The 20,295-nt window shown below is 39.6% G+C and overlaps 1 protein-coding gene across 2 annotated transcripts in view; it reads right to left on the reverse strand.

Annotated features, from left to right (window-relative positions):
- Positions 1 to 20,295, reverse strand: part of LOC120785090 (storkhead-box protein 2-like) — a 102,759-nt gene that overhangs the window by 20,715 nt on the left and 61,749 nt on the right. For both annotated transcript variants that reach the window (XM_040119429.1, XM_040119428.1), the window contains one exon: positions 5,619 to 5,771. In XM_040119429.1, coding sequence (XP_039975363.1) covers positions 5,619 to 5,771 — 153 coding nt within the window. The remainder of the gene's footprint in view (positions 1 to 5,618; positions 5,772 to 20,295) is intronic.

Raw genomic sequence — 20,295 nt, forward strand, 5'->3', positions numbered from 1 at the left:
ATAGTAGATAGTATAGCCCTATACACTTCAGAATTTATCCTGCTACTTCTATCAGCAGTCACATCATTAATAAACACCAGTGACCCAGTTCCCTTGGCAGCCATAAATGCCCATGCCATAACACTGCCTCCACCATGCTTGACAGATGGTGTGGTATGCTTTGGATCATGAGCCGTACCTGTCCTTCTCCATACTCGTCTCTTCCCATCATTCTGGTAGAGAAGAAGGAAGAATTCTCTGCTCTTATAGGTGTTTTTTTGTTGCTGAGCTCATCAGTGCATTCCTTCTTTTTAAGAATGTACCAAATAGTTGATTTGGCCAGTCCTAAAGTTCTACCATCTGTCTGATAGGTTTGTTGTTTTTTTTAGCCTAATGATGGCCTCCTTCATTTGCATCAACACCTCTTTGGATCATGAGAGTTCCCATGAATTTCTACCAAATTCAACACTTTCAATCAACTCCAGACCTTTAATCTGCTTAATTTGTCATGAAATAATGGGGCAACATGCCACAGCTGGCCATGAAACTTCTTGTAAGTAAATTGTCCAATTACTTTTGAGCCTCTGAAAGTGAGTGACTATGCATAAAAATGGCCGTAAATCCTAAACAGCTAATGTTATACTTCAGATTAAGCCCCTTGAATTAAGGCTGAAAGTCTAAACTTTAATCCCAATTTGGCTTCTTTTCAAATCCATTCTGGTGGTGTACAAAGGCAGCATTACGAAAACGGTGTCACTGTCCAAATACTTGAGTGCCTAATTCCATTTATCAATCTCGCTATTTATCTATACACAGGTTACTGCTTGAAACACCAGTCACTGTAGACATAGTGATTAAGTTCATTCATACATATGATGTCATCACGACATGATCCTTCTCTTCTCCCAGTAGCATGGTAAACAGCTCTCAAGAGGAAACTCTTAGCTGGAACTTTTAATGCTCTTTAGGAGGACTCCTAGTGGTAAGATTTTTTATCTAATGAATACATAAAAGGCTCTGGTCTCTGTACAGGCATGAATGGTACCAAACCTGGAATCCTCAGTGTGACAACAAGACTCCAGGAAGCTGCTCACAATCAATGCACCGCTTCAAGAGATTGTTTCAGCATGCAACTCCCCGTAAAACTGTAATTTGTCCATTCTCAATGCAGATTGTTTTCAATATCAAATAAACATATTTCCGAAAATGTTGAACTATCCACTTACAGTAATCAAGAATGGGCAAGTGAACATCATGGCATAATCGGGTACTCTCTGTCAATAATAATGAAGCATAAAGCTGACTGGTTCACAGAAATTATGTTTAGATGTAAATATCACTTGTGGGAAAAGGTCCACGGAGGCAGAATGATCACATTAGTGGAATAGATCTTCATGAAATTAGCACTCAAAATCAGTCTGAGAAGAACACTGAATCCATAGATTGACATATTATTATAAACTAATTGATAAACTACATAGCAACTAGACAGACAGCTGTGTGTGTGTAAACATCTTCCTTTGGTTGTGTGGATAAATTTTAGTTCGAAACGGTCGTTGTACGGATATTTCTAGGTTGTGAGGATATTTTTGCTGGTCCTCTTAACTTCAAAGGGCTGTTTGAGGGTTAAGGCTTAGTTTTAGGATTCAGGTTAGTTTATGGTTAGGGTAAGGGGCTAGGGAATGCTTTATATCAATATGCGTCTCCTCGGAACTATAGAAAGGCCAACATGTGTGTGGGTGTCTGTTGCCTTTCATTACATCATACAAGTGCAGTTGCTTTGCTGGCATGACGCAAGTTGTCTAAGGAGGGAAACCCAGAGTGTGCGCGCACACACACACACACACACACACACACACACACACACACACACACACACACACACACACACACACACACACACACACACACACACACACACACACACACACACACACACACACACACACACACACACACACACACACACACACACACACACACACACACACACCCATCAGCAGAGAAAACATTTATGTGTGTATATTATATCATTTCAGCAAATATATACATGTGAAAAGAATGATTAGACCAAACATGGAACAAGATCAGAAACATGAGAAGACTAACTTAGAAAATTAGACTTAGAGGTTTAGAGGTTTTTTTAAGGTGACATGGAGGAAAAGCAGGTGCTTTAAATTATCTGTTAAATAGAGCTTTAAGAAGCCGTACACACCATTTGGCAGTAACTCCTAAAGCTAGACTAATTATGAAATGATTAGAAAATTAATTGATAAGTCAATTGACACACATATATTTAGCAACAAATCTGATGATTAATTTCTTGTTTTGCTTATTTTTGAGGAAAAAATTAAAGTCATCTCTGGTTCTAACTTCACCAAGGTAAGGATTTTCTGCTTTTTCTGTTTTATATCCTTGTATATCATTGTCCCGTTGGGTTTTGGACTGTTGATCAGACAAAACAAGACATTTTGAAAAACACTACTTGGGCTTTGGGAAACTGTAGTGGACATATTTTTTGACATTATAAACCAAACACCTAATTGAGTAACTGTAAAATTAAACAGCAGATTAACCAATAAAATTTATTTGCAGCAGCCTTAAACCAGATCTGCCAGTTCATTCTAACTGACCAACACTTACTGAACAAAGGTCCCTGCACATTTCATTCATAATATGTACAAAGCTTCTGTTCACTTTCTATGGTTCTTCAAAATAAGAGGAAAAAGCTGAAAGCAATGTGGTGGTCAATTTTTTTAGTTCAAAATACAACATTTCTGTGCACCCAGGGTACCGCAGCAGATTTCGATCCCTGAACATCTGAAACTGAAATAAAAGTCAAATCAAGCAGGCAATATTCTATTCTAGGAACTGAACAGCCTCATTTTAGTGGCTAAAGCAAAAGTTCAACAGTTTGAGAAATTATCTTTCTGAGAATGAGATGTTCAGATGGATATCTCTCTCATGTCTGTGTGTTTAATACAGAGCTGGAGCCCGAACTTGCTTAACATTAAGACTAGAACCAAGCAGAAAAAGCTTGCCTGGTTCTCTCAAAAGTTCAAAAATACACTTCCTGTACCAACACCTCATAAGCTCACCAATTAACACAATCTACCTCATTTATTTCATGCAGTGGTTTCTAAGCAGGGGGGTGCACACCTTGCAACAGGGACACAGTGTGGGCTAGGACTATTTTCTTGACAAACAACAGTTTTTTCATCTGTCCAGTGCAGCGTCCATCCTCCTGTGTCTGTTGCTGGGCTCAGAGACAAAAAACACACTCCACACAGAAACAACAAACTCTATGCAGGAACAACAAACTCCACGCAGGAACAACAAACTCCACACAGAAACAACTAGAATGGCACTCAATAGAGTGCATACCTCCGCCAAGGAGAGAAATGCCTAGCAATGTTAAGGGAAGTGATTTAAAAAAAATTCCTTTCTGCCCCTTTACCCAGATCTGCACAAGATTTAATGGGTTCTTCCCTGGCCCATGCGCCATTCCTCCACCAAATTTGATGCAAATAAACAAACCAACAAGTAAACAAACAAACCAACAGACACAGTTGAGAACATAACCTCCTTGGTGGAGGTAACAATCTCCACACAGAAACAGCACACTCCACACAGAAACAACACACTCCACACAGAAACAACAAACAAACTCCACAAGGAAACAACAAACTCCACATAGAAAGAGGACAGCAGGTTCAAATACAGAACCTTATTGCTGTGAAGTGACAGTGCTAACCACTGCACCACCATGCCGCCCACTTCTCTATTTTTTTTTTCATTTCCATTCAGATACACTGTCAATCAGTGAGCTAGGGGCCGTTTAAGGTTCAGTGTCTTGCCCAAGGACACTTGGACTAGGACCTTGGATAGGAGGAGCTGGGTATCAAACCTCCAATTCGCTTTACTTGCTGAGTGACAGCCACCTGGGGTTACATCCTAATGCCCCTTTTCCTAAAGGTGTTTAGCTGATGGTGTGTGTAACTGTCTAAACCCTCAGTAAACTAAAAGTAGCTTTACCAGTTTATCTGAATAGCCTACAAGGTCATGGGTAAGATACCAGGAGACACACAGATGGCACAAACTGAGTTGAAGACACATCTTTGAGAGTTAAAAATGTTTGAACTTGTCATAACTTTACCATAGAAAATGTAGATTTTGTCTGATGAAATAAAGCATGAGACGTAACATTGTCTTGTCTCTACCAAAAGTGTGTGACACTTAAGTAAATTTCCAATATATTGTAATGTCCCTGGGGGACATACTTACACTGAAGATGCGCTGTTTGGTTCGGTTTAGGCACAAAAACTACTTGGTTAGGTTTAAGATATGGTTTAAGTTAAAATAAGTACCTTGTTAAGGTTAAAGGGCCTTCATCGTCATGGTTACAATGATAAAACTGCAGTTAAAGTTGTGGAAAGGTCATGGATAAAAGAAACAACAATGGCTATTGAAACAGGAACCAAACAGCAGTTGCCTGTGTCAAGGTCCTGTGTTTTGTTTACCCATCCACCCACCCCAACCTCCTCCTATTGTAAACTTTGCTATTTTTTATACTGCGTCACCTGGCTTCCTCCTTAGCTGCTGTCATAATGACTATGGCCACTAGAGGACGCCTAACAATAAAACCTAACTATGGGTTGTAAGAAGCTGCTGCACGACGACCTATAGGGCAGGTTTTTTGGGGGGGGGGCAGTCTTGGATTGTATCAGCTCCCTTTTATCTGTGTGTAAACATAACAATAACCAAATGCACGCTCACTGTGATACTGAAAAAGTTTACTTCATTTACCTTATTTTGTATCTCCAACAAAACCATCAAGGTCATAATGGAGCACAGTATTACTTCAAATCAGTTGACTGGCATCAGCTGCTAAATTCAGGCTTGAAAATCACTGGCTCTTTGTGTAGTCCGACCAAAATTCACCTCCAATTCATGTCTATGTGACATGAATGGGTACCAATCAGAGAGAGGAGAAGGGACTGACCTCTCATTTGGGAAATACTGTTTTTTTATAGTTTAACTACAGCATTACTAGTCCCCCCCTACTTTTGGCCGCACCACGTGGGTAAATTTCACCAGGTGGATTATGGTCCTGTTTGCTTTGTTAAAGTTACTGCATTACACTGTTAATACAAACTCAACACTTCCTGTAACTTTTTCAAAAAGCCAACAGACACCCTTCATTTCTTAACAGGGCCTTAGTGTGAAACATTTGCAGGCATAACATATGCAACAATAGCCAGACAGGATTAAAAGACGACAAAGCAAAATGGATCAGAATGAATGCTGCAATTTCGCCAACAAAGTGTTGAAAATAGCATGATAATATTGCTGAATTTATTAGATTAAAGCAGTAGAAATGTACATTATGCTTAACTGGCATGTACATTATATGACAGGCACCAGGAGTTAATCCCCCTTTTTTTTCCCCCCAGCTTGTATTTGGGGTCCGGCCTTTATTTGTTTGTTGACCACGACCCCGGCCACTAGCACTTTTAATTGACTACAGGCTATTATTTAAGGAAATGGGGTAAACCCAGTTTTTCTTTGGAGCAGCAGTAGACAGAGGCTAGTGGGTGGTGGTGGCTCATGCTTAATAGTGGTGTGTGAGCTGGTGTTACCTGGAAAACATGTCTGCAGGTGTTCAGTAAGGGCCTCCTGAGTGACAGGCTTATGGGCGGAGTTCATAGCAGAGATAGCCAATAGCAATACCTCTCCCAAAGGGATGAACTGCGATTGGCTGATGGGGGACATACTGATGGGTGACACATCACCTGTGAAAAGACAGAAAACAGTCACTTAGGGTTAGGGTGAGTGATACTGGATTAAAATCTGCTAGAACTAGAACCTGAACCAGAACCTGAATATAGTGCAGTCTCATGTCCCAGATCTACCTCTCATAAAGTAAAGAAATAATATCACTGGTTGTCCCAGGTGTCTGCCGAAGCATCTGTCACATGCCATGCTATCCCTTTCTTCCCTCATCTCATGTCATCTCTCTACTATTGGCTACCCAATAAAGGCAAAAAATTTCCAAAACAATCACTAAAAAAATAAATTACATCAAACTGTTGTCTCATTTACTGCCAAAACATTTCAACATAAATATGAACAATGTTACATCCTGCTTGGTTGAAACTAAGGAAAAATATGAAATGAGAGAGACCTTCTACAGCTTCTAACACCAGCCTCCAACACACACATTCACATATGAATCATGGCAATTTGATGAAATGTAAAATCATTCAATTATTTACATCAACTGGCCATCTGGTGCCTTTCTGTGTGGAGTTCATTTTCCCTGTGCTGGTGTGGGTCTCTTCTGGGTGCTCCGCTTTCCTCCCACAGTCCAAAGTGATGGCTGTCTGTCACTGCGCGTCAGCATTTGACTGATTGACTGGGGGCCTGTTCAGGTGTACCTCACCTATTGCCAACTGTAAACTGGGATTGGCTCTAGCCCCCCTGTAACCCTCAAGGATAAGCAGTATGGCTAATGGATTGATATTTACAATAAGTGGTGGCTGAAAAGTGAGCTATACACCGATCAGCCACAAAGTTACAACAGGTAACCGGTTTTAATGTTGTGGGTGACCAGTGTATATCCGTGAACTATTTTGAAAGAGTTCATTCTGAACCATCAGTAATGTGATTTAGTTTATTATTATTATTTTTCAGTTTCAATTATTTTCCATGGCTTCATGGCTTGACTAAGTCAAAAAAAGACACTATTTAGCCAAAACATTAAAACCAGTTACCCTTTTTAATGTTGTGTCTGATTGGTGTATACTGACAGCACACGCCTACAGACACATAGTGATGTATCTGCATTCAGGTGGCCTTGACTTGTTTATTTTTACGTGTTAAAAGAGTACTTTAAAGAGACATATGAAACCAAAATATCATAAAGGGTAAGTCCGGTGTTATTCCAAATTTTTCATGACAAGAGAAAAACCAATAATTTTATCAATCTGTCTCAGTCAGTCAATCCTGAAGTTACTCTGAAGTTAAACCTAATGGAAAAACAAATGAGACCACCTGTTGCTTAAAGGTGAGAACATACCTGAAGACTAGTTTAAACGTACGAAGCAAATGCACCCACACATAACAACAGACTTCCAGTGTTATTATGTCAGAGGGCAGAACTTAAGGGGGGAATCTATATACATACAGAATACAACACAATACAGCTGATTATTTCAGTTTTGGAACTAGGAAACCAATCAAATCTTGAAAGAACAAGCACATTCGAATGTGGCTGAACCAAGACATCAATAGGGATGACGAACGCTGAAACAACTTACAGTTGATTTGCACAGAAAAGCAAAGGAACATGTTTGGGTGAAATGGTAGATGTGAGCAACACACACTACAAACTCTGTTGAAAGAGTTGGAGGTGAGTGAGGTGAACTTCAGAATTTATACCATTGTAATGTCAACATCATACATTTGTCACACATACATGTGGTGGCACAATAGTTAAGTTTGCCAACCACTTTAATTACTGAGAGACACAGACTGTAAGGTCTGTTCACATCATTCATACAAACACAGAAGACATATTGCCTCTCTCAGTCACCACTTATTATCTGAATTATGACACTATTTAATAGCCTGGAAAGTATTCATTCATCTTAGTAGCTTTTAGTACCTTTCACCCACACCTCTTTGTTTTCATCAGCAGACACAGCTGGCCGTGAGATGCAGTTAAAAGCTCTAAAAAAGCTAAATAGCAGATGTTTGAATCAACATTATTTGGTCACCCATACGGTTCTCTAGTTAAGAATGAATTTCCTGAATCAAATATAAAATTTATTTCAAAAGCAACCAGAAATAGCCAAGAATTTAACAGAAAATCCAAAAAATAAAAAAATAGCATTAAAACAGCAGCTTCTGGTTCCTACTGGATATTTCTGTGTAATAAACAGACCAATGAGCCCTAAATGCAGCAAAGGTTCAAACTGGGTACATCCCAAATAACTGCCGACGGATGGTTAAAACTTCTACAGTCTCGTAAACAGTATCTGAAAGGAGTTTTTGTACACTTGCCAAAGGCTGCTAAACAACAAAAAGCTTTAAGAGAAAATAATTCTTTCTTCCAACAAAAATAAGGAATAGACTGATTAAAGAGACAGATGACAAACCAGGCTGAAGAAAGGGGAGAGGAAAGAGAACAGCTGCAGACCACCAGACTGACAGCTGCAGGACCAACCCAGAATCCTACACATACACACAGACACACACAGACACACACAGACAGACACACAGACACACGCACAGTTTGGGGGATGGGGTTAGAAGCATGTGTGTTGTAAGCAACAGCTGAGTGAGAGGACATTTTCTGTTGCTTTTCATGGTGTTTATACAGTAAATGCGTCAGTATGCTCCATCGGGACTGTTTGTCAGAAAGCTTCAGAAACCCCCTCCCCTGACACCTTTCTCATGTCAGATGAGGGGGGGGGGGGGTCTGTGTCCGACCATTTCTGTAACTTTCTGAAACCAACCATCCGACATTCACAGCCAGTCATTGGCCAACTGTGCGGAGGTGAGAAAGGAGCAAGGGTTTACACACTCTTTTTTCATCCTTAACACAATTATTTCTGTCACTTTTTACGTGAACAGCTGACGTCAATGCTATGAATTCAGGAAAAACTGTGAAAAATGTATCTCCATATTTACACCATATCGTGTCTCCCCCCTCTCTATGGCAGCCAGCCTTTCCGCTCCACCCCTTAACTGTGGCTGTTCGTAACAGCTATAAATACTTATGATTTTCCAACACATCGTACAAACCGAATCTCATATATACCCGAACTCTTCCCTCCATCTGAACCGGTTTGAAGGTAGTCAAGTGAGGTTTGAGTCGGGTCTACAAGCTGAGTTTTCACTGAAATGAAGTACAGTTTGTTGAAAAATCATTCCACATTGGCCATGTTGGTTGTTTAGTCAAATGTACTTGTTGCTGGCAACTGAAGATTTTTACCTGCCTAACCAAGTATAATACTTACTAAATGTTTATATCGATTAATGAAATGAAGCACACCAATCTCCCACAGATGTGTGTTGGGAACTAAAAAGTAAGAGTAGAAACAGTCAGTAAAACTTTGTTCAGAGCTGAAGGGCTGTCTCTGTACGGACACTGCTGCTCTTACTATTGTTACTGATACTACTATCAATTCTATTACAATTCCTGCTGCAAATACTGATATTTCCATTACTGCTATTATTACTAATAATGCGTCACTACTACAGTTATTACAACTACATCTGCATTACCAATACTACTACTGTTACTACTACTACTGTAGCTGTTAAAATTAGTACAACTACCACTGCAGCATCTAGTCACATTTGTACTGTTCTTTGTCACAAGATTACTCCTGCCTGCTACTATTGCTACTACCACTAACATAGATGGCACTACTACTATTACTATTAATAGTATTACTACTTCTGCTACGGTTATCCCTCATTCTACCACTGCTGTTTAAAGATCATTATGGTTTTATTTTGTTGTCCATTCAACAAATTGCTGAGGAAGATGTTGATAAGAAGTCCCAGAGGTAAATAAAAATCAGACTGATGATCTGATATCAGCAAAGACAGGAGGACTCCAGCCATTAAGGACTGTGCATTAACAACTCTGAAACAGCAGGGATATCCTGAACTTTAGTACCCAGAAGGGGTCATGCCCCAGAAATGCTGCCCAGTCATTCAGTTAGTAGGAATGATCACATAATACCCATGGGAATATCCCATCAATATTACATTTAAAGCACAGTATTAAATGAAGATATCTCTAATGTTGGATGGACTGCCATGATGTTTGGTTCAGACATTCATGTTCCCCAAATAACTGATGATGCCTTAATTTTCATCAGGACCATCATTAGGTCAGCATGTTCATTTGTCCAATATGTTGATTTATGACTCAATACTTGTAAAACTAATGACATTCCCATCAGCCTCAGCTTTACTTTGTGTTCAGTGCAAACACACTACAATGATAAACGTGGTAAACATTATACCTGCTAAAAATCCTCATGTTAATACTGTCATTGTGAGCATGTTTAGCTCAAAGCACTGCTGTACCTAATGACAGCCTCACAGAGCTGCTAGCATGGCTGGAAACCAGCTAAAAACTACAAAGAATCGACAAACCAAAATAAAGATTGTTTCACAGAACTCTTTGACAGTCAGGAAGGAGCAGAAACCTTATGACTGAGCAGTGACTGCATCTGAAGATTTAAGATTAGAGTTTATACCACACACTCCGGGATATTATTTGCCCACTGTCAAAACCAACTGACCCAGCCTGGAACAGACACGTATAGAGTAAAAGAAGAACTGGGAGTTTAACAATTACCTTTTGCACAGATCACTGTTACCTACAACCTGCACAGAATTAATGAAAGTGCACCTTCCAGAGTGCAGCTCCAGAGCCAAAAGTCAGAATAGTGTCATACTTTTATTTAAAACTACAAATACATAGTCAAACAATAGGTTTTTTATAACTATTAAGAAGGGACATCCTAGTACTTTATTTTACATGTTTTGTTGATATATATATATTTGGATTATTAAACATTAAACATGTCCCTTTAACATGACAAAATAAAACCCAAGTTTTAAAAAGAAAATGCATTAATGAATAACTACCAACAACACCCCCACTACTATTATTACTGTTACGACTACTACTGGTCTTAGTGCTTCTACTACTTAGGGCTGTAGTCAACCAAAAAAATCTTGGTCAACTGGAATCGTACCTACTCTTCAACCAATCGATCGTTTGTGAGGAAAAAAAATAATGTGCACTTTATCTCTAGATTAGCTAGTCAATTTAAGAAAAATTTTGCTTGACTGAAATAGTAACTAATATTCATCGTAAATGGACTGCACAGTCTTATTGACCAGTCAAAGCGCTCTACACTACATGCCACATTCACATTCACCAATTTTGGGGTGCAGTATCTTGCCCAAGGACATTTCGACATGTAGACTGGAGGAGCCGGGATCGAACCACCAACCTTCCGTTTAGTGGACGACCCACTCTAGCTCCTAAACCACAATTGGCGGCTGTGACCAATCGATTGGTCATGGGAGAAAAAATAACCTGCATGTTATCTCTAGATTGGCTAAATCGACACTCTACCTGGTAGCCTTATTAGCCTAAATGATTTATAAACAAACATAAAAAGCTAGTATTTGCAGAATATTAAATCATTTCACTTAATTATTTTATACTAAAATGATAACAACAGACTTAGAGCCGACCAACGTGCACATGCCCATATTCATATTACATTGGAAAATATAAATATATCAAATATATCAACTGGTGATCCCAGCACAAGAAATATTGACAAATATACACTCAAAGCCTCAAGCGTTAAACACGAAAATTGATGGTGCATCTAACGCAGAAAAGTTAGCCTACCGTTTTTAGATGGTATGCCATGTTGTTTGTTGAGCAAAGTTTACACTCGAGTTTTTGGTCATCTGTTTGAACAAAACGCAGCCACACCAACGACTTTTTTTGGCATAGTGTAAATTAGTTTGGAGCCGACTCCAAGTAAAGTTCATAAACATTAAATACATTAGACCTAGCACTATCCGTTAGGATGGTTGAGTTCAAAGTTGTGAAAACAGGGGGCATACTACTTGTTTCACACGTAATCTGTCCCTCCCACCGCTGCAGTAAATAATGGCTTCATCCTGGAGGGCTACTGATGTAGTGCTTTTCTCCTTATGAAAGTAGGACCGGTGATTGTCTGAGCAATGAGAATTGGTCACATGGCGAGCATATCGACCAACCAAACAACCAGTCAACCAGGAGACTACAGCAATATTACTACTGCTTTTTTGTTTTTGTTTTGTTTATTAATGACTACTACTACTACTACTACTGGTCCTGGTGCTTTCTGCTACTGTTGTTTTTTTAATAACAACTATTACTACTACTACTGGTCCTCGTGCTTCTAATACTGCTGTTTTTTTTATTGAAGACTAACTACCTCCTTCTGTTACATTTGCTTGAGGTAGAGCGGTTTAACAAATCCGTTTCTCCTGCTTTTCATGAAACCTACTGCTGCTTGATTTGTTCTGAATAGACTGATCCCACAATCACACAGCAGGCTGCTAGCTAACATACATACAGACAGAACATACTGTAGTACCTCAATAAAAACACATGGCACCGGTGTGGAGTGAAAGCATCAACTGTCGACTTTTACTGTTGGTTTTCAGAATCGGCATCAACACAGGTATTTCTGTTAAATCGTTAAATCCAGAACCAACTGAGTTGGAGGTAGTGAGAAGACATTTTGTAGCAGCAGCAGGCATTAGCTTACAGCCCAGCTCACTCTATTACTACTACACTGTCCATTACACAGACAGCACTAACGGGAAAGGAGGGAAATAAAATGATACATACAGGGACAGAGATTTTTTTTTTTTTTGGGGGGGGCGGTAATAGCGAAAGAATGATGGAGCAGTGATCGTCTATGTCTCTCTCTGCAGAGGTAGTAAACAATCAGCCAGCCTCCTTTGTCCACAGCACTAAACCACACCCCCTCCTTTTGTCATGCTCTCCCTCCCTCCCTCTCTCACACACTCTCTCACCTTCCATTTCTCTCTCCCTCCATCCCTCCATTTCACTCGCTTTTTATAAACCCCCGTTATCTCTCTCAGTTACATTACGTTTGCATCTATCCTTCTATCACTCGGCTCTCTCTCTGTAGAGCTTTGACGCTATGCTGCTAATGCTAACTAGCAGCTGCTGCTAATAGGCTAGCTGACGACAGTGAGACAGACATACATATATACATACAGACTCATACCTTGGCTGATAGTAATACACTCCTTTAGTTAAAACAGAATCCAGTTAAAAGCCTTTCAGTGTAGATTCTGATGGCAGCGCTGCTCTCTCTCTCTCTCTCTCTCACACACACATACTAGCTCATCCTTCTCTATCAGACACACACTCTGCTCCTTCCCCTCCCTTCTCTCTCTCACACACACATATACACACACATGCGTCGTCCTCCTCTGTTCTCACACTCACTCAAACACACACACACACACACACACACACACACACACACACACACACACACACACACACACACACACACACACACACACACACACACTCATTCACTCACTCACTCACACTCACTCACACACACACAAATGAGCATTCAGTCAAGGGCTACCCACAATCCCTTGCGCCACACAAAGACAAGGGGGTGTGACCAATCATACACTGCCTCACTCTGCACAGTGTTTTTTTCCTCCCTCACTGTATGATGCCACCGACATATAAGCTGGTGGGCGGGCTGCCGAGAAGGTAGCCATGACAACGCATCCCCAGTTGCTCTTTGTTGCTAACTCTCGCATATACACACACACACGCACGCACGCACGCACACGCAGTCTCCACAGTCACTCCGTGCTCTGCTACATACATCTTTGCTACACTGTGCGTATGGGCGTGTGTCCGCACATGCTCTTAGCAGGTGTTTTTTTTTACTGCAGCTGGGTTCTGGTTTGACCCAGTTTAAACACTAAGGCTGGATGTAGAACACACACAGATACACAGCTGACAGAACCTTCCACAAATATGAGAGGATTGCTTGTATAAATAGAACAGTGCGGTTACGGCGGCAGTAACAGCACCTGATTACGCCAATCGAAAGTCACAAAAATGAATGTTGAGTTGGTGTGTACATATGCAAAGACAATGCCGGACTCCGTAGTTTTCTCTGGGCCCCTGCCTACGATGACATGTACAGCTGCAATGTCATCATTCAACCACTATCGAGGTGGTGTCCGGCAAGCGACGTGGGCTTAGTAGATAATTGGCGGACCTTTAAGGGAAGATCTGGTCTGATTAGGAGAAACTGCATACTTTCCACTTTGGATGGAGCAACTCTCATATCTAAAAATCTGACAGAGTTTATTAGTAGACCAAAACCATGACAACCCAGAGTTGAGACCAGGAGGCCGAAATGCAGTCTTACACGTTCGTCTGTTCTTCTGTTCTTCTTTCAGCAGTCAACTACCCAAAATCCCGGAGTAACTGTGTCTGTATGTTAGCCTAAATTAATCCACTCCCCCAGTCATATTATTAGTCACATTCCTCGAAGCACCGGCCGAGGAGGTGGAGTTGCAGCCATTTTCAACTCAAGCCTAATTATTAAATCAACCATAAACCTAAACTCAATTATAACTCATTCGAAAGCATGGTTCTTAGTCTTACACATCCATCATGGAAAACTTTAAAGCTTATTCTATTTGTAATAGTGTACAGCACTCCTGGCCCATACTCCGAATTTTTATCTGAATTGTCAGAGGTTTTATCAAGTTTAGTCCTTAGTATAGATAAAGTAATTATTGTAGGTGATTAAAAGAAAAAAGAAGATAATAAAACAACAGAGGTTAGCTCCATGGTTTAACTCCCAAACCCGCATATTAAAGCAAACTATGCGAAAACTTGAAAGGATATGATGTTCTACCAAACTGGAAGAATCCCGCTTAGCCTGGCAAGATAGTCTTCAAAAATATATAGGAGGGCCCTCTGTAATGCAAGAGCACCCTTTTAGTCATCTTTAGGTTTCTTTTCAACACTGTAGCCAGGCTGAGAGAGAGGCATAGCTCTATTGATCCATGTATTCCTATAGCTTTCGGTAGAGATGACTTCATGAGTTTTTTTTATTTGATAAACCTTTCAAATTATTACAGAAAAAATTCACCACCTCCTGCCCTCAACCGGCATCAATTTATCTTCAAACACAAGAACATTAGAAACAGCTGTAAAACCTGATATATGTTTAGACTGTTTTTCTCCCTTCTTCTTAAGGACATTTTACCCTTAGTTAGCACCTCTTTACTAGATATAATCAATAGGTCTTTATTAACAGGCTATGTACCGAGGTCCTCAAAACAGCTGTAATTAAACCTCTTGTTAAAAAGCCTACTCTTGATCCATATGTCTTAGCCAACTATAGACCCATATCTCACCTTCCCTTTCTCGCTAAGATCCTTGAGAAAGCTTTCGCCAACCAGATATATATTTTTTTACATAATAATAGTTTATCTGAGGATTTTCAGTCAGCATTGAGAGTACATCATAGCACAGAGATAGCACTGGTGAAAGAAAGGGCTTGAATCTGTACTTGTCTTGCTTGGATCTTAGTGCTGCATTTGATATTATTGTCCATCATATGCTATTACAGAGACTGGAACTTTTAATTGACATTAAAGGAACCGCTCTAAGCTGGTTTAAGTCCTATTTGTCAAATCAATTTCAGTTTGTGCACGTTATGGATAAATCCTCCATATACTCAAAAGTTAGTCACGGATTTCCACAAGGTTCTGTGCTTGTACCAGTTCTATTCACCTTATATATGCTTCCTTTAGGCAATATTATTAGGAGACATTCCATTAACTTCTATTGTTATACAAATGATACCCAATTGTACTTGTCAGTGAAGCCTGGGTGAAACCAACCAGTTAGCTAAACTTCAAGCATGCCTTAGAGACACAAAGGCCTGGATGACAAGTAACTTTCTGCTATTAAACTCAGACAAAACTGAAGTTATTTTACTTGGCCCCAACACCTCAGAAACACATTATCTAATGATATAGTTACTCTAGATGACATTGCCCTAGCCTCCAGCACCACTAATGTTGGAGTTATCTTTGACCAGGATATGTCCTTTAACTCCCACATAAAACAAACTTCAAGTACTGCCTTTTTGCACCTACGTAACATTGCAAAAATCAGGCACATCCTGTCTCAAAAAGATGCAAAAAAACTAGTCTATGCTTTTGTTACTTGTTGGAATTCCTTATTATCAGGCTACCCCAACAAATATTTAAATACTCTCCAGCTGATCCAGAATACTGCCGTGTGAGTACTGACAGGAACTAGGAAAAGAGCTCATATTTCTCCTGTGTTAGCTTCTCTGCATTGGCTCCCTGTAAAATCCAGAATAGCTTAGTACCTTAATGGTCAGGCAACATCATATCTTAAAGAGTTCATCGTATCCCATTAGCCCAGTAGAGCACTGCCCTCCCAGAACGCAGGCTTACTTGTAGTTCCTGGGGTCTCCAAAAGTAGAATAGGAGGCAGAACCTTCAGTTATCAGGCTCCTGTACTGTGGAACCATCTTCCAGTTTGGGTCTGGGAGGCATACACCCTCTCCACATTTAAGAGTAGGCTTAAAACCTTCCTTTCTGATAAAGCTTACAGTTAGGGCTGGCTCAGGCTTGGCTTGAACCACTCCTTAGTTATGCTGCTATAGGCCTAGACTGCCGGGGGACTTCCCATGATGCACCAAGCTCCCTCTCTCCCCCTTTTCCTCTCACTTTGCACACATTCATATGGCATCAATGCTCGTTACTATCTTGACTTCTTTTCTCTAATGTAGTTTTGTGTTTTTTCATCTCTCTCCTCTCTCTTCTTGCTGTTTTCTGCAGGTATTTCAGCCCCAGCTGCTAGAGAGTCTGGATCTGTGACTGCAAACCACCTACTGCCTCAATGATCCTGATCAACACCCACTGCTTCAATTATTAGGATTATCATTATTATTATTAACTACATTTAATTTTATTGGTATTATTATTCACCCTATTCAAATAATTATTAGTTATATTATTAATCTCATTGTTATTCTAAATCTTTATGTGTTACCTTTACTGTGCTATGCCCAACCCCTCCCTCTCTCTCTTCTCTTTCATCCCAGCCAGACAAGGCAGATGGCCTTGATTTGCTGCTATATAACTAAAATTGAATTGAACTGAATTGAATTACTGTATATTATCATTAATAGGAAGCTGTAGTAGTTCTATGTATTCTAATTATTAGCACTTAATGTTCACTTTGCAGTTATGTAATGATGATACGGTTGTTATGGTACATAGTGATTATACTACAGGTATAGTATTCAGTATGTAGTGCAGATAAAGCACAGTAAAGCTAAAGTTTTTAGTGCTTATCACTCTATGTTTCCCAACAACAAGAAAGCGGTCCTCTGTGATATTTAATCTCTGGATTTCCTGTCTTGTTGTACTGGTTGACTTCTGCAGCTTTTCTCCACCCTGCACCTATACTTCAGCAAATATTTTGACAATTTTACAGTATAACAAACAGTAGTGTTAATGACTGCCAGAGCTGGAAGAAAATGAGACTTCCCTCGAAAGACATTAACATTTCTTCTTCCAAGTGTACAGCGTAGAGGTCTTCACCAAAAACGGATCCGTGGAAAATCTACCCTGACACAAATTAATTGATTTTCAAAAAAGAGATACCTGACCAGGTATCTCTTATTTGAAACTGATCCAAAATGCGGTCCATCCTGAAAAGATTCTAATAGAGGGAGAACACCAAACCCGGCAGCAACATGAAGCACTATTAATTAATTCAATCAATTAAAAACCAGCTTTAGTGGAAAAGAGCAGCAAAAAAAATAATAATAAGAAGAAAAGAAAATAATAATAATAACAATAATAATGTGCCCTAAGAACAAATTTTGTCATAGAAAATAAAATAATTTGTTTATAAACTTCAAAGACAATTTTCTATAAATAATGTAAAGTCCTGTTTCCACGTCCTGCAAAAACAAAACATTCTGTTGCTAACCGATCTGGATGAAGGTCATTATCTGACAAATAGAAAAAGGTATAGAAAGTGCATGTGAGTATGCACCTTTTGGCCTAAATATTAAAAATTAATTGCAATAATTTGAAAGCATGTTCTAGTTTTCTGCCTAATGTTTTGTGATGGAAACACAAACCAAACTTTTGCTCACTGACCGTGTCTGGCAATGCACGCTATACGTAGCTGGAAACTTTGACCAGAAGTACAGGCTGGATGGATACATAGTGGTTCCCACAGATATAGTACCAGCGTGCAAGTCCCCTCTAAAACCACAAATTGTTGTTTTCACCTTTCTGTTTGTGTACACATTAAATTCACGAGATAAAAAATCTTCGTTAGTGAGCTTTAGGGGTGTTGGTAGGTGTATTTTTGAACTTGGCTAACTGTTTCCCCCTGCTTTCTAGTCTTTATGCCAAGTTAGGCTAACCACATCCTAACTCCAGCGCTGTGCTTACCAAACGGACATGAGATTGATATCAGTCTGAAAATATCACTGTCATAAAGAAAACAAATATGTTTATTTGACAAAATGTTGAACTTCTCTTTTATACATACACCATCAGATTTGGTTACATTGCTCTGCAGCACCTCCTGATCTCTGCCTTTCATCTTTGATAAACATGGAGGCTCTGTGAGGGCCATGTGGGCGCTATAACAGAAGCTCAGAGTCAGTTTGTCAGTGAAAGATAGTGTGTGAATATGAAATGTAGTGACAGGCTGAGGGACAGAAGAAGAGTGTAATGATAGAACACCAGAGGCCTTTAGTACACTAGTGGTGTAGTGGCTGTTATTAAAAGACAGACACACCGACATTTTTGTGCAAATGTGGATGTGATTAGAATGTGAAAAGACAGCTCTCACTTTTCAGGCTGGTTGGGGCTTGTTGGGCAGGGCGGTACTGCAGGGGTTAAACAGTTGACAAGACAGAAAAAGAGGTGAAATGAGAAGAGGAGGGGACTTCCCCTTTTTTCTCAAGGGCCCCTGATTTGCACTTCCCACAACTTCCATATCATGCTTCAACAAGCAGCCAGCACACAGCTCCAAAAGCAAGCAGTCCAATTCACACACATTTGCGCACCAGTCAATACGGTCAGTTACATTCATGTTGGCTGAAAGTGTTGAAAATCCAACTTGCGAATTTATTTTGGTCAGAAGTAAGAAATGCACCCTCTCCCATAACCACCACAGCTTGGTGATTCATGCATAGAAATCTGGTATTTACATGGGACTTAAAAATTGAATTTAGAGTACTAAGACAGTCATTTCATTTTAGAAAGGTTTTCAATAAGACAGTTAAGTGGTCATTAGTTACTGAGAGTTTACAAAACACAGTTACTGATTTGGTATATACGATATGAAAACATACGCTGGTTCTCACTAGCAACAAGAGGAAAACTACATTCTATCATTTTTATTGATAAAGGTCTCCTGCAAAAGCTGCCTCGGTATGTCACTCCTCTTTTCACATGTAAAACCACTGCTCACCCACGAAAATCTCAGGCCTGTTTAACTCTAGTTACCCCTTGGGTAAATACTGAACTTTGGAAGGCTGCCTTCCACCGTTTCATACCTTATATACAAAATCAATTACAGAGGATTTTAATGCTTGAAAGTCTTATCCAGCCGGCCAATTTTAAACTTAACTCCTACTTAATTATGTCTGTGACCGTCTCTGATGCTGTAGTGCTGCTGTTATGGCAGAGGACTCTGGTGTAAGGCAAGCCACCTTGACAAAACTGGAGACATGTCAGTGAACACATCATACAAACTGGTTCTAAAATTAGCTAAATCCTAATTTAGCTAATTTATCTCCAATTTATTTGTGATGCTGATGCTCAGCAGGTAATGTTTGCTATGGTCACATGTCAAATAAAAAAAAGGCCTCCTGATTGACCATCTTGGATTTGCTTCAAACTTTATGCAAATAATGTCATTGTAGCCAACAACTAGAGCGCAAAAAATTTCGGCTAATATCTTCTTTAGTTTCTGAGATATGGAGGCTTTAAGAAAGGGGGCGCTGCCATAATAAACAACTGTTGCTAAAAAACTGCAAAGTTCCATAAGTCATTACTTTTGAGCTGTTCATTTTACATGCTTGAAAATTTCTGGGGAGGTTTTACTTCATTTGATGTCATTAACTTCTGCATATTTTCCAAGTTATGACTTGCTGAAAATTGAATTAAAAAAATTAAGTTGTGCTTTGGAGCCCAATATACCTTCACACTGAACCATATCAGTTCTTTCAGATTTTTATATATAATACTCATGCTATAGTACTTTCTTAGCCACTAGGTGTATGTCTGAAAGAAACCTTTTTTTTATGATTTATGAGGCATCAAAAATGAAAAAAAAAATCACACCTATATTTCAGGTGCATATAGCCCATGTTTGATAAAATCTACCCTAAAAACATTCATATGACTGGAAAGACCATGCTTTAATTAGTACTTCAAGGTACATATGAAGTATGTACCTTGAATCAAACTATATTTATTAAGGTATGAAACACAACATGTTTTAACACAAACTGACTTTCTGCAAGACAGACCCACTCATTTGTTCCAGTCATGCAAAACCATCTGCAGGTCAGCTGGGTTTCAGGTGGCCCTGCTTTTATTGCGGACTTGAGTGGGACT

This window comes from Xiphias gladius, chromosome 23 (assembly GCF_016859285.1).
Source record: "Xiphias gladius isolate SHS-SW01 ecotype Sanya breed wild chromosome 23, ASM1685928v1, whole genome shotgun sequence".
NCBI classification, from domain to species: Eukaryota; Metazoa; Chordata; class Actinopteri; order Istiophoriformes; family Xiphiidae; genus Xiphias; species Xiphias gladius.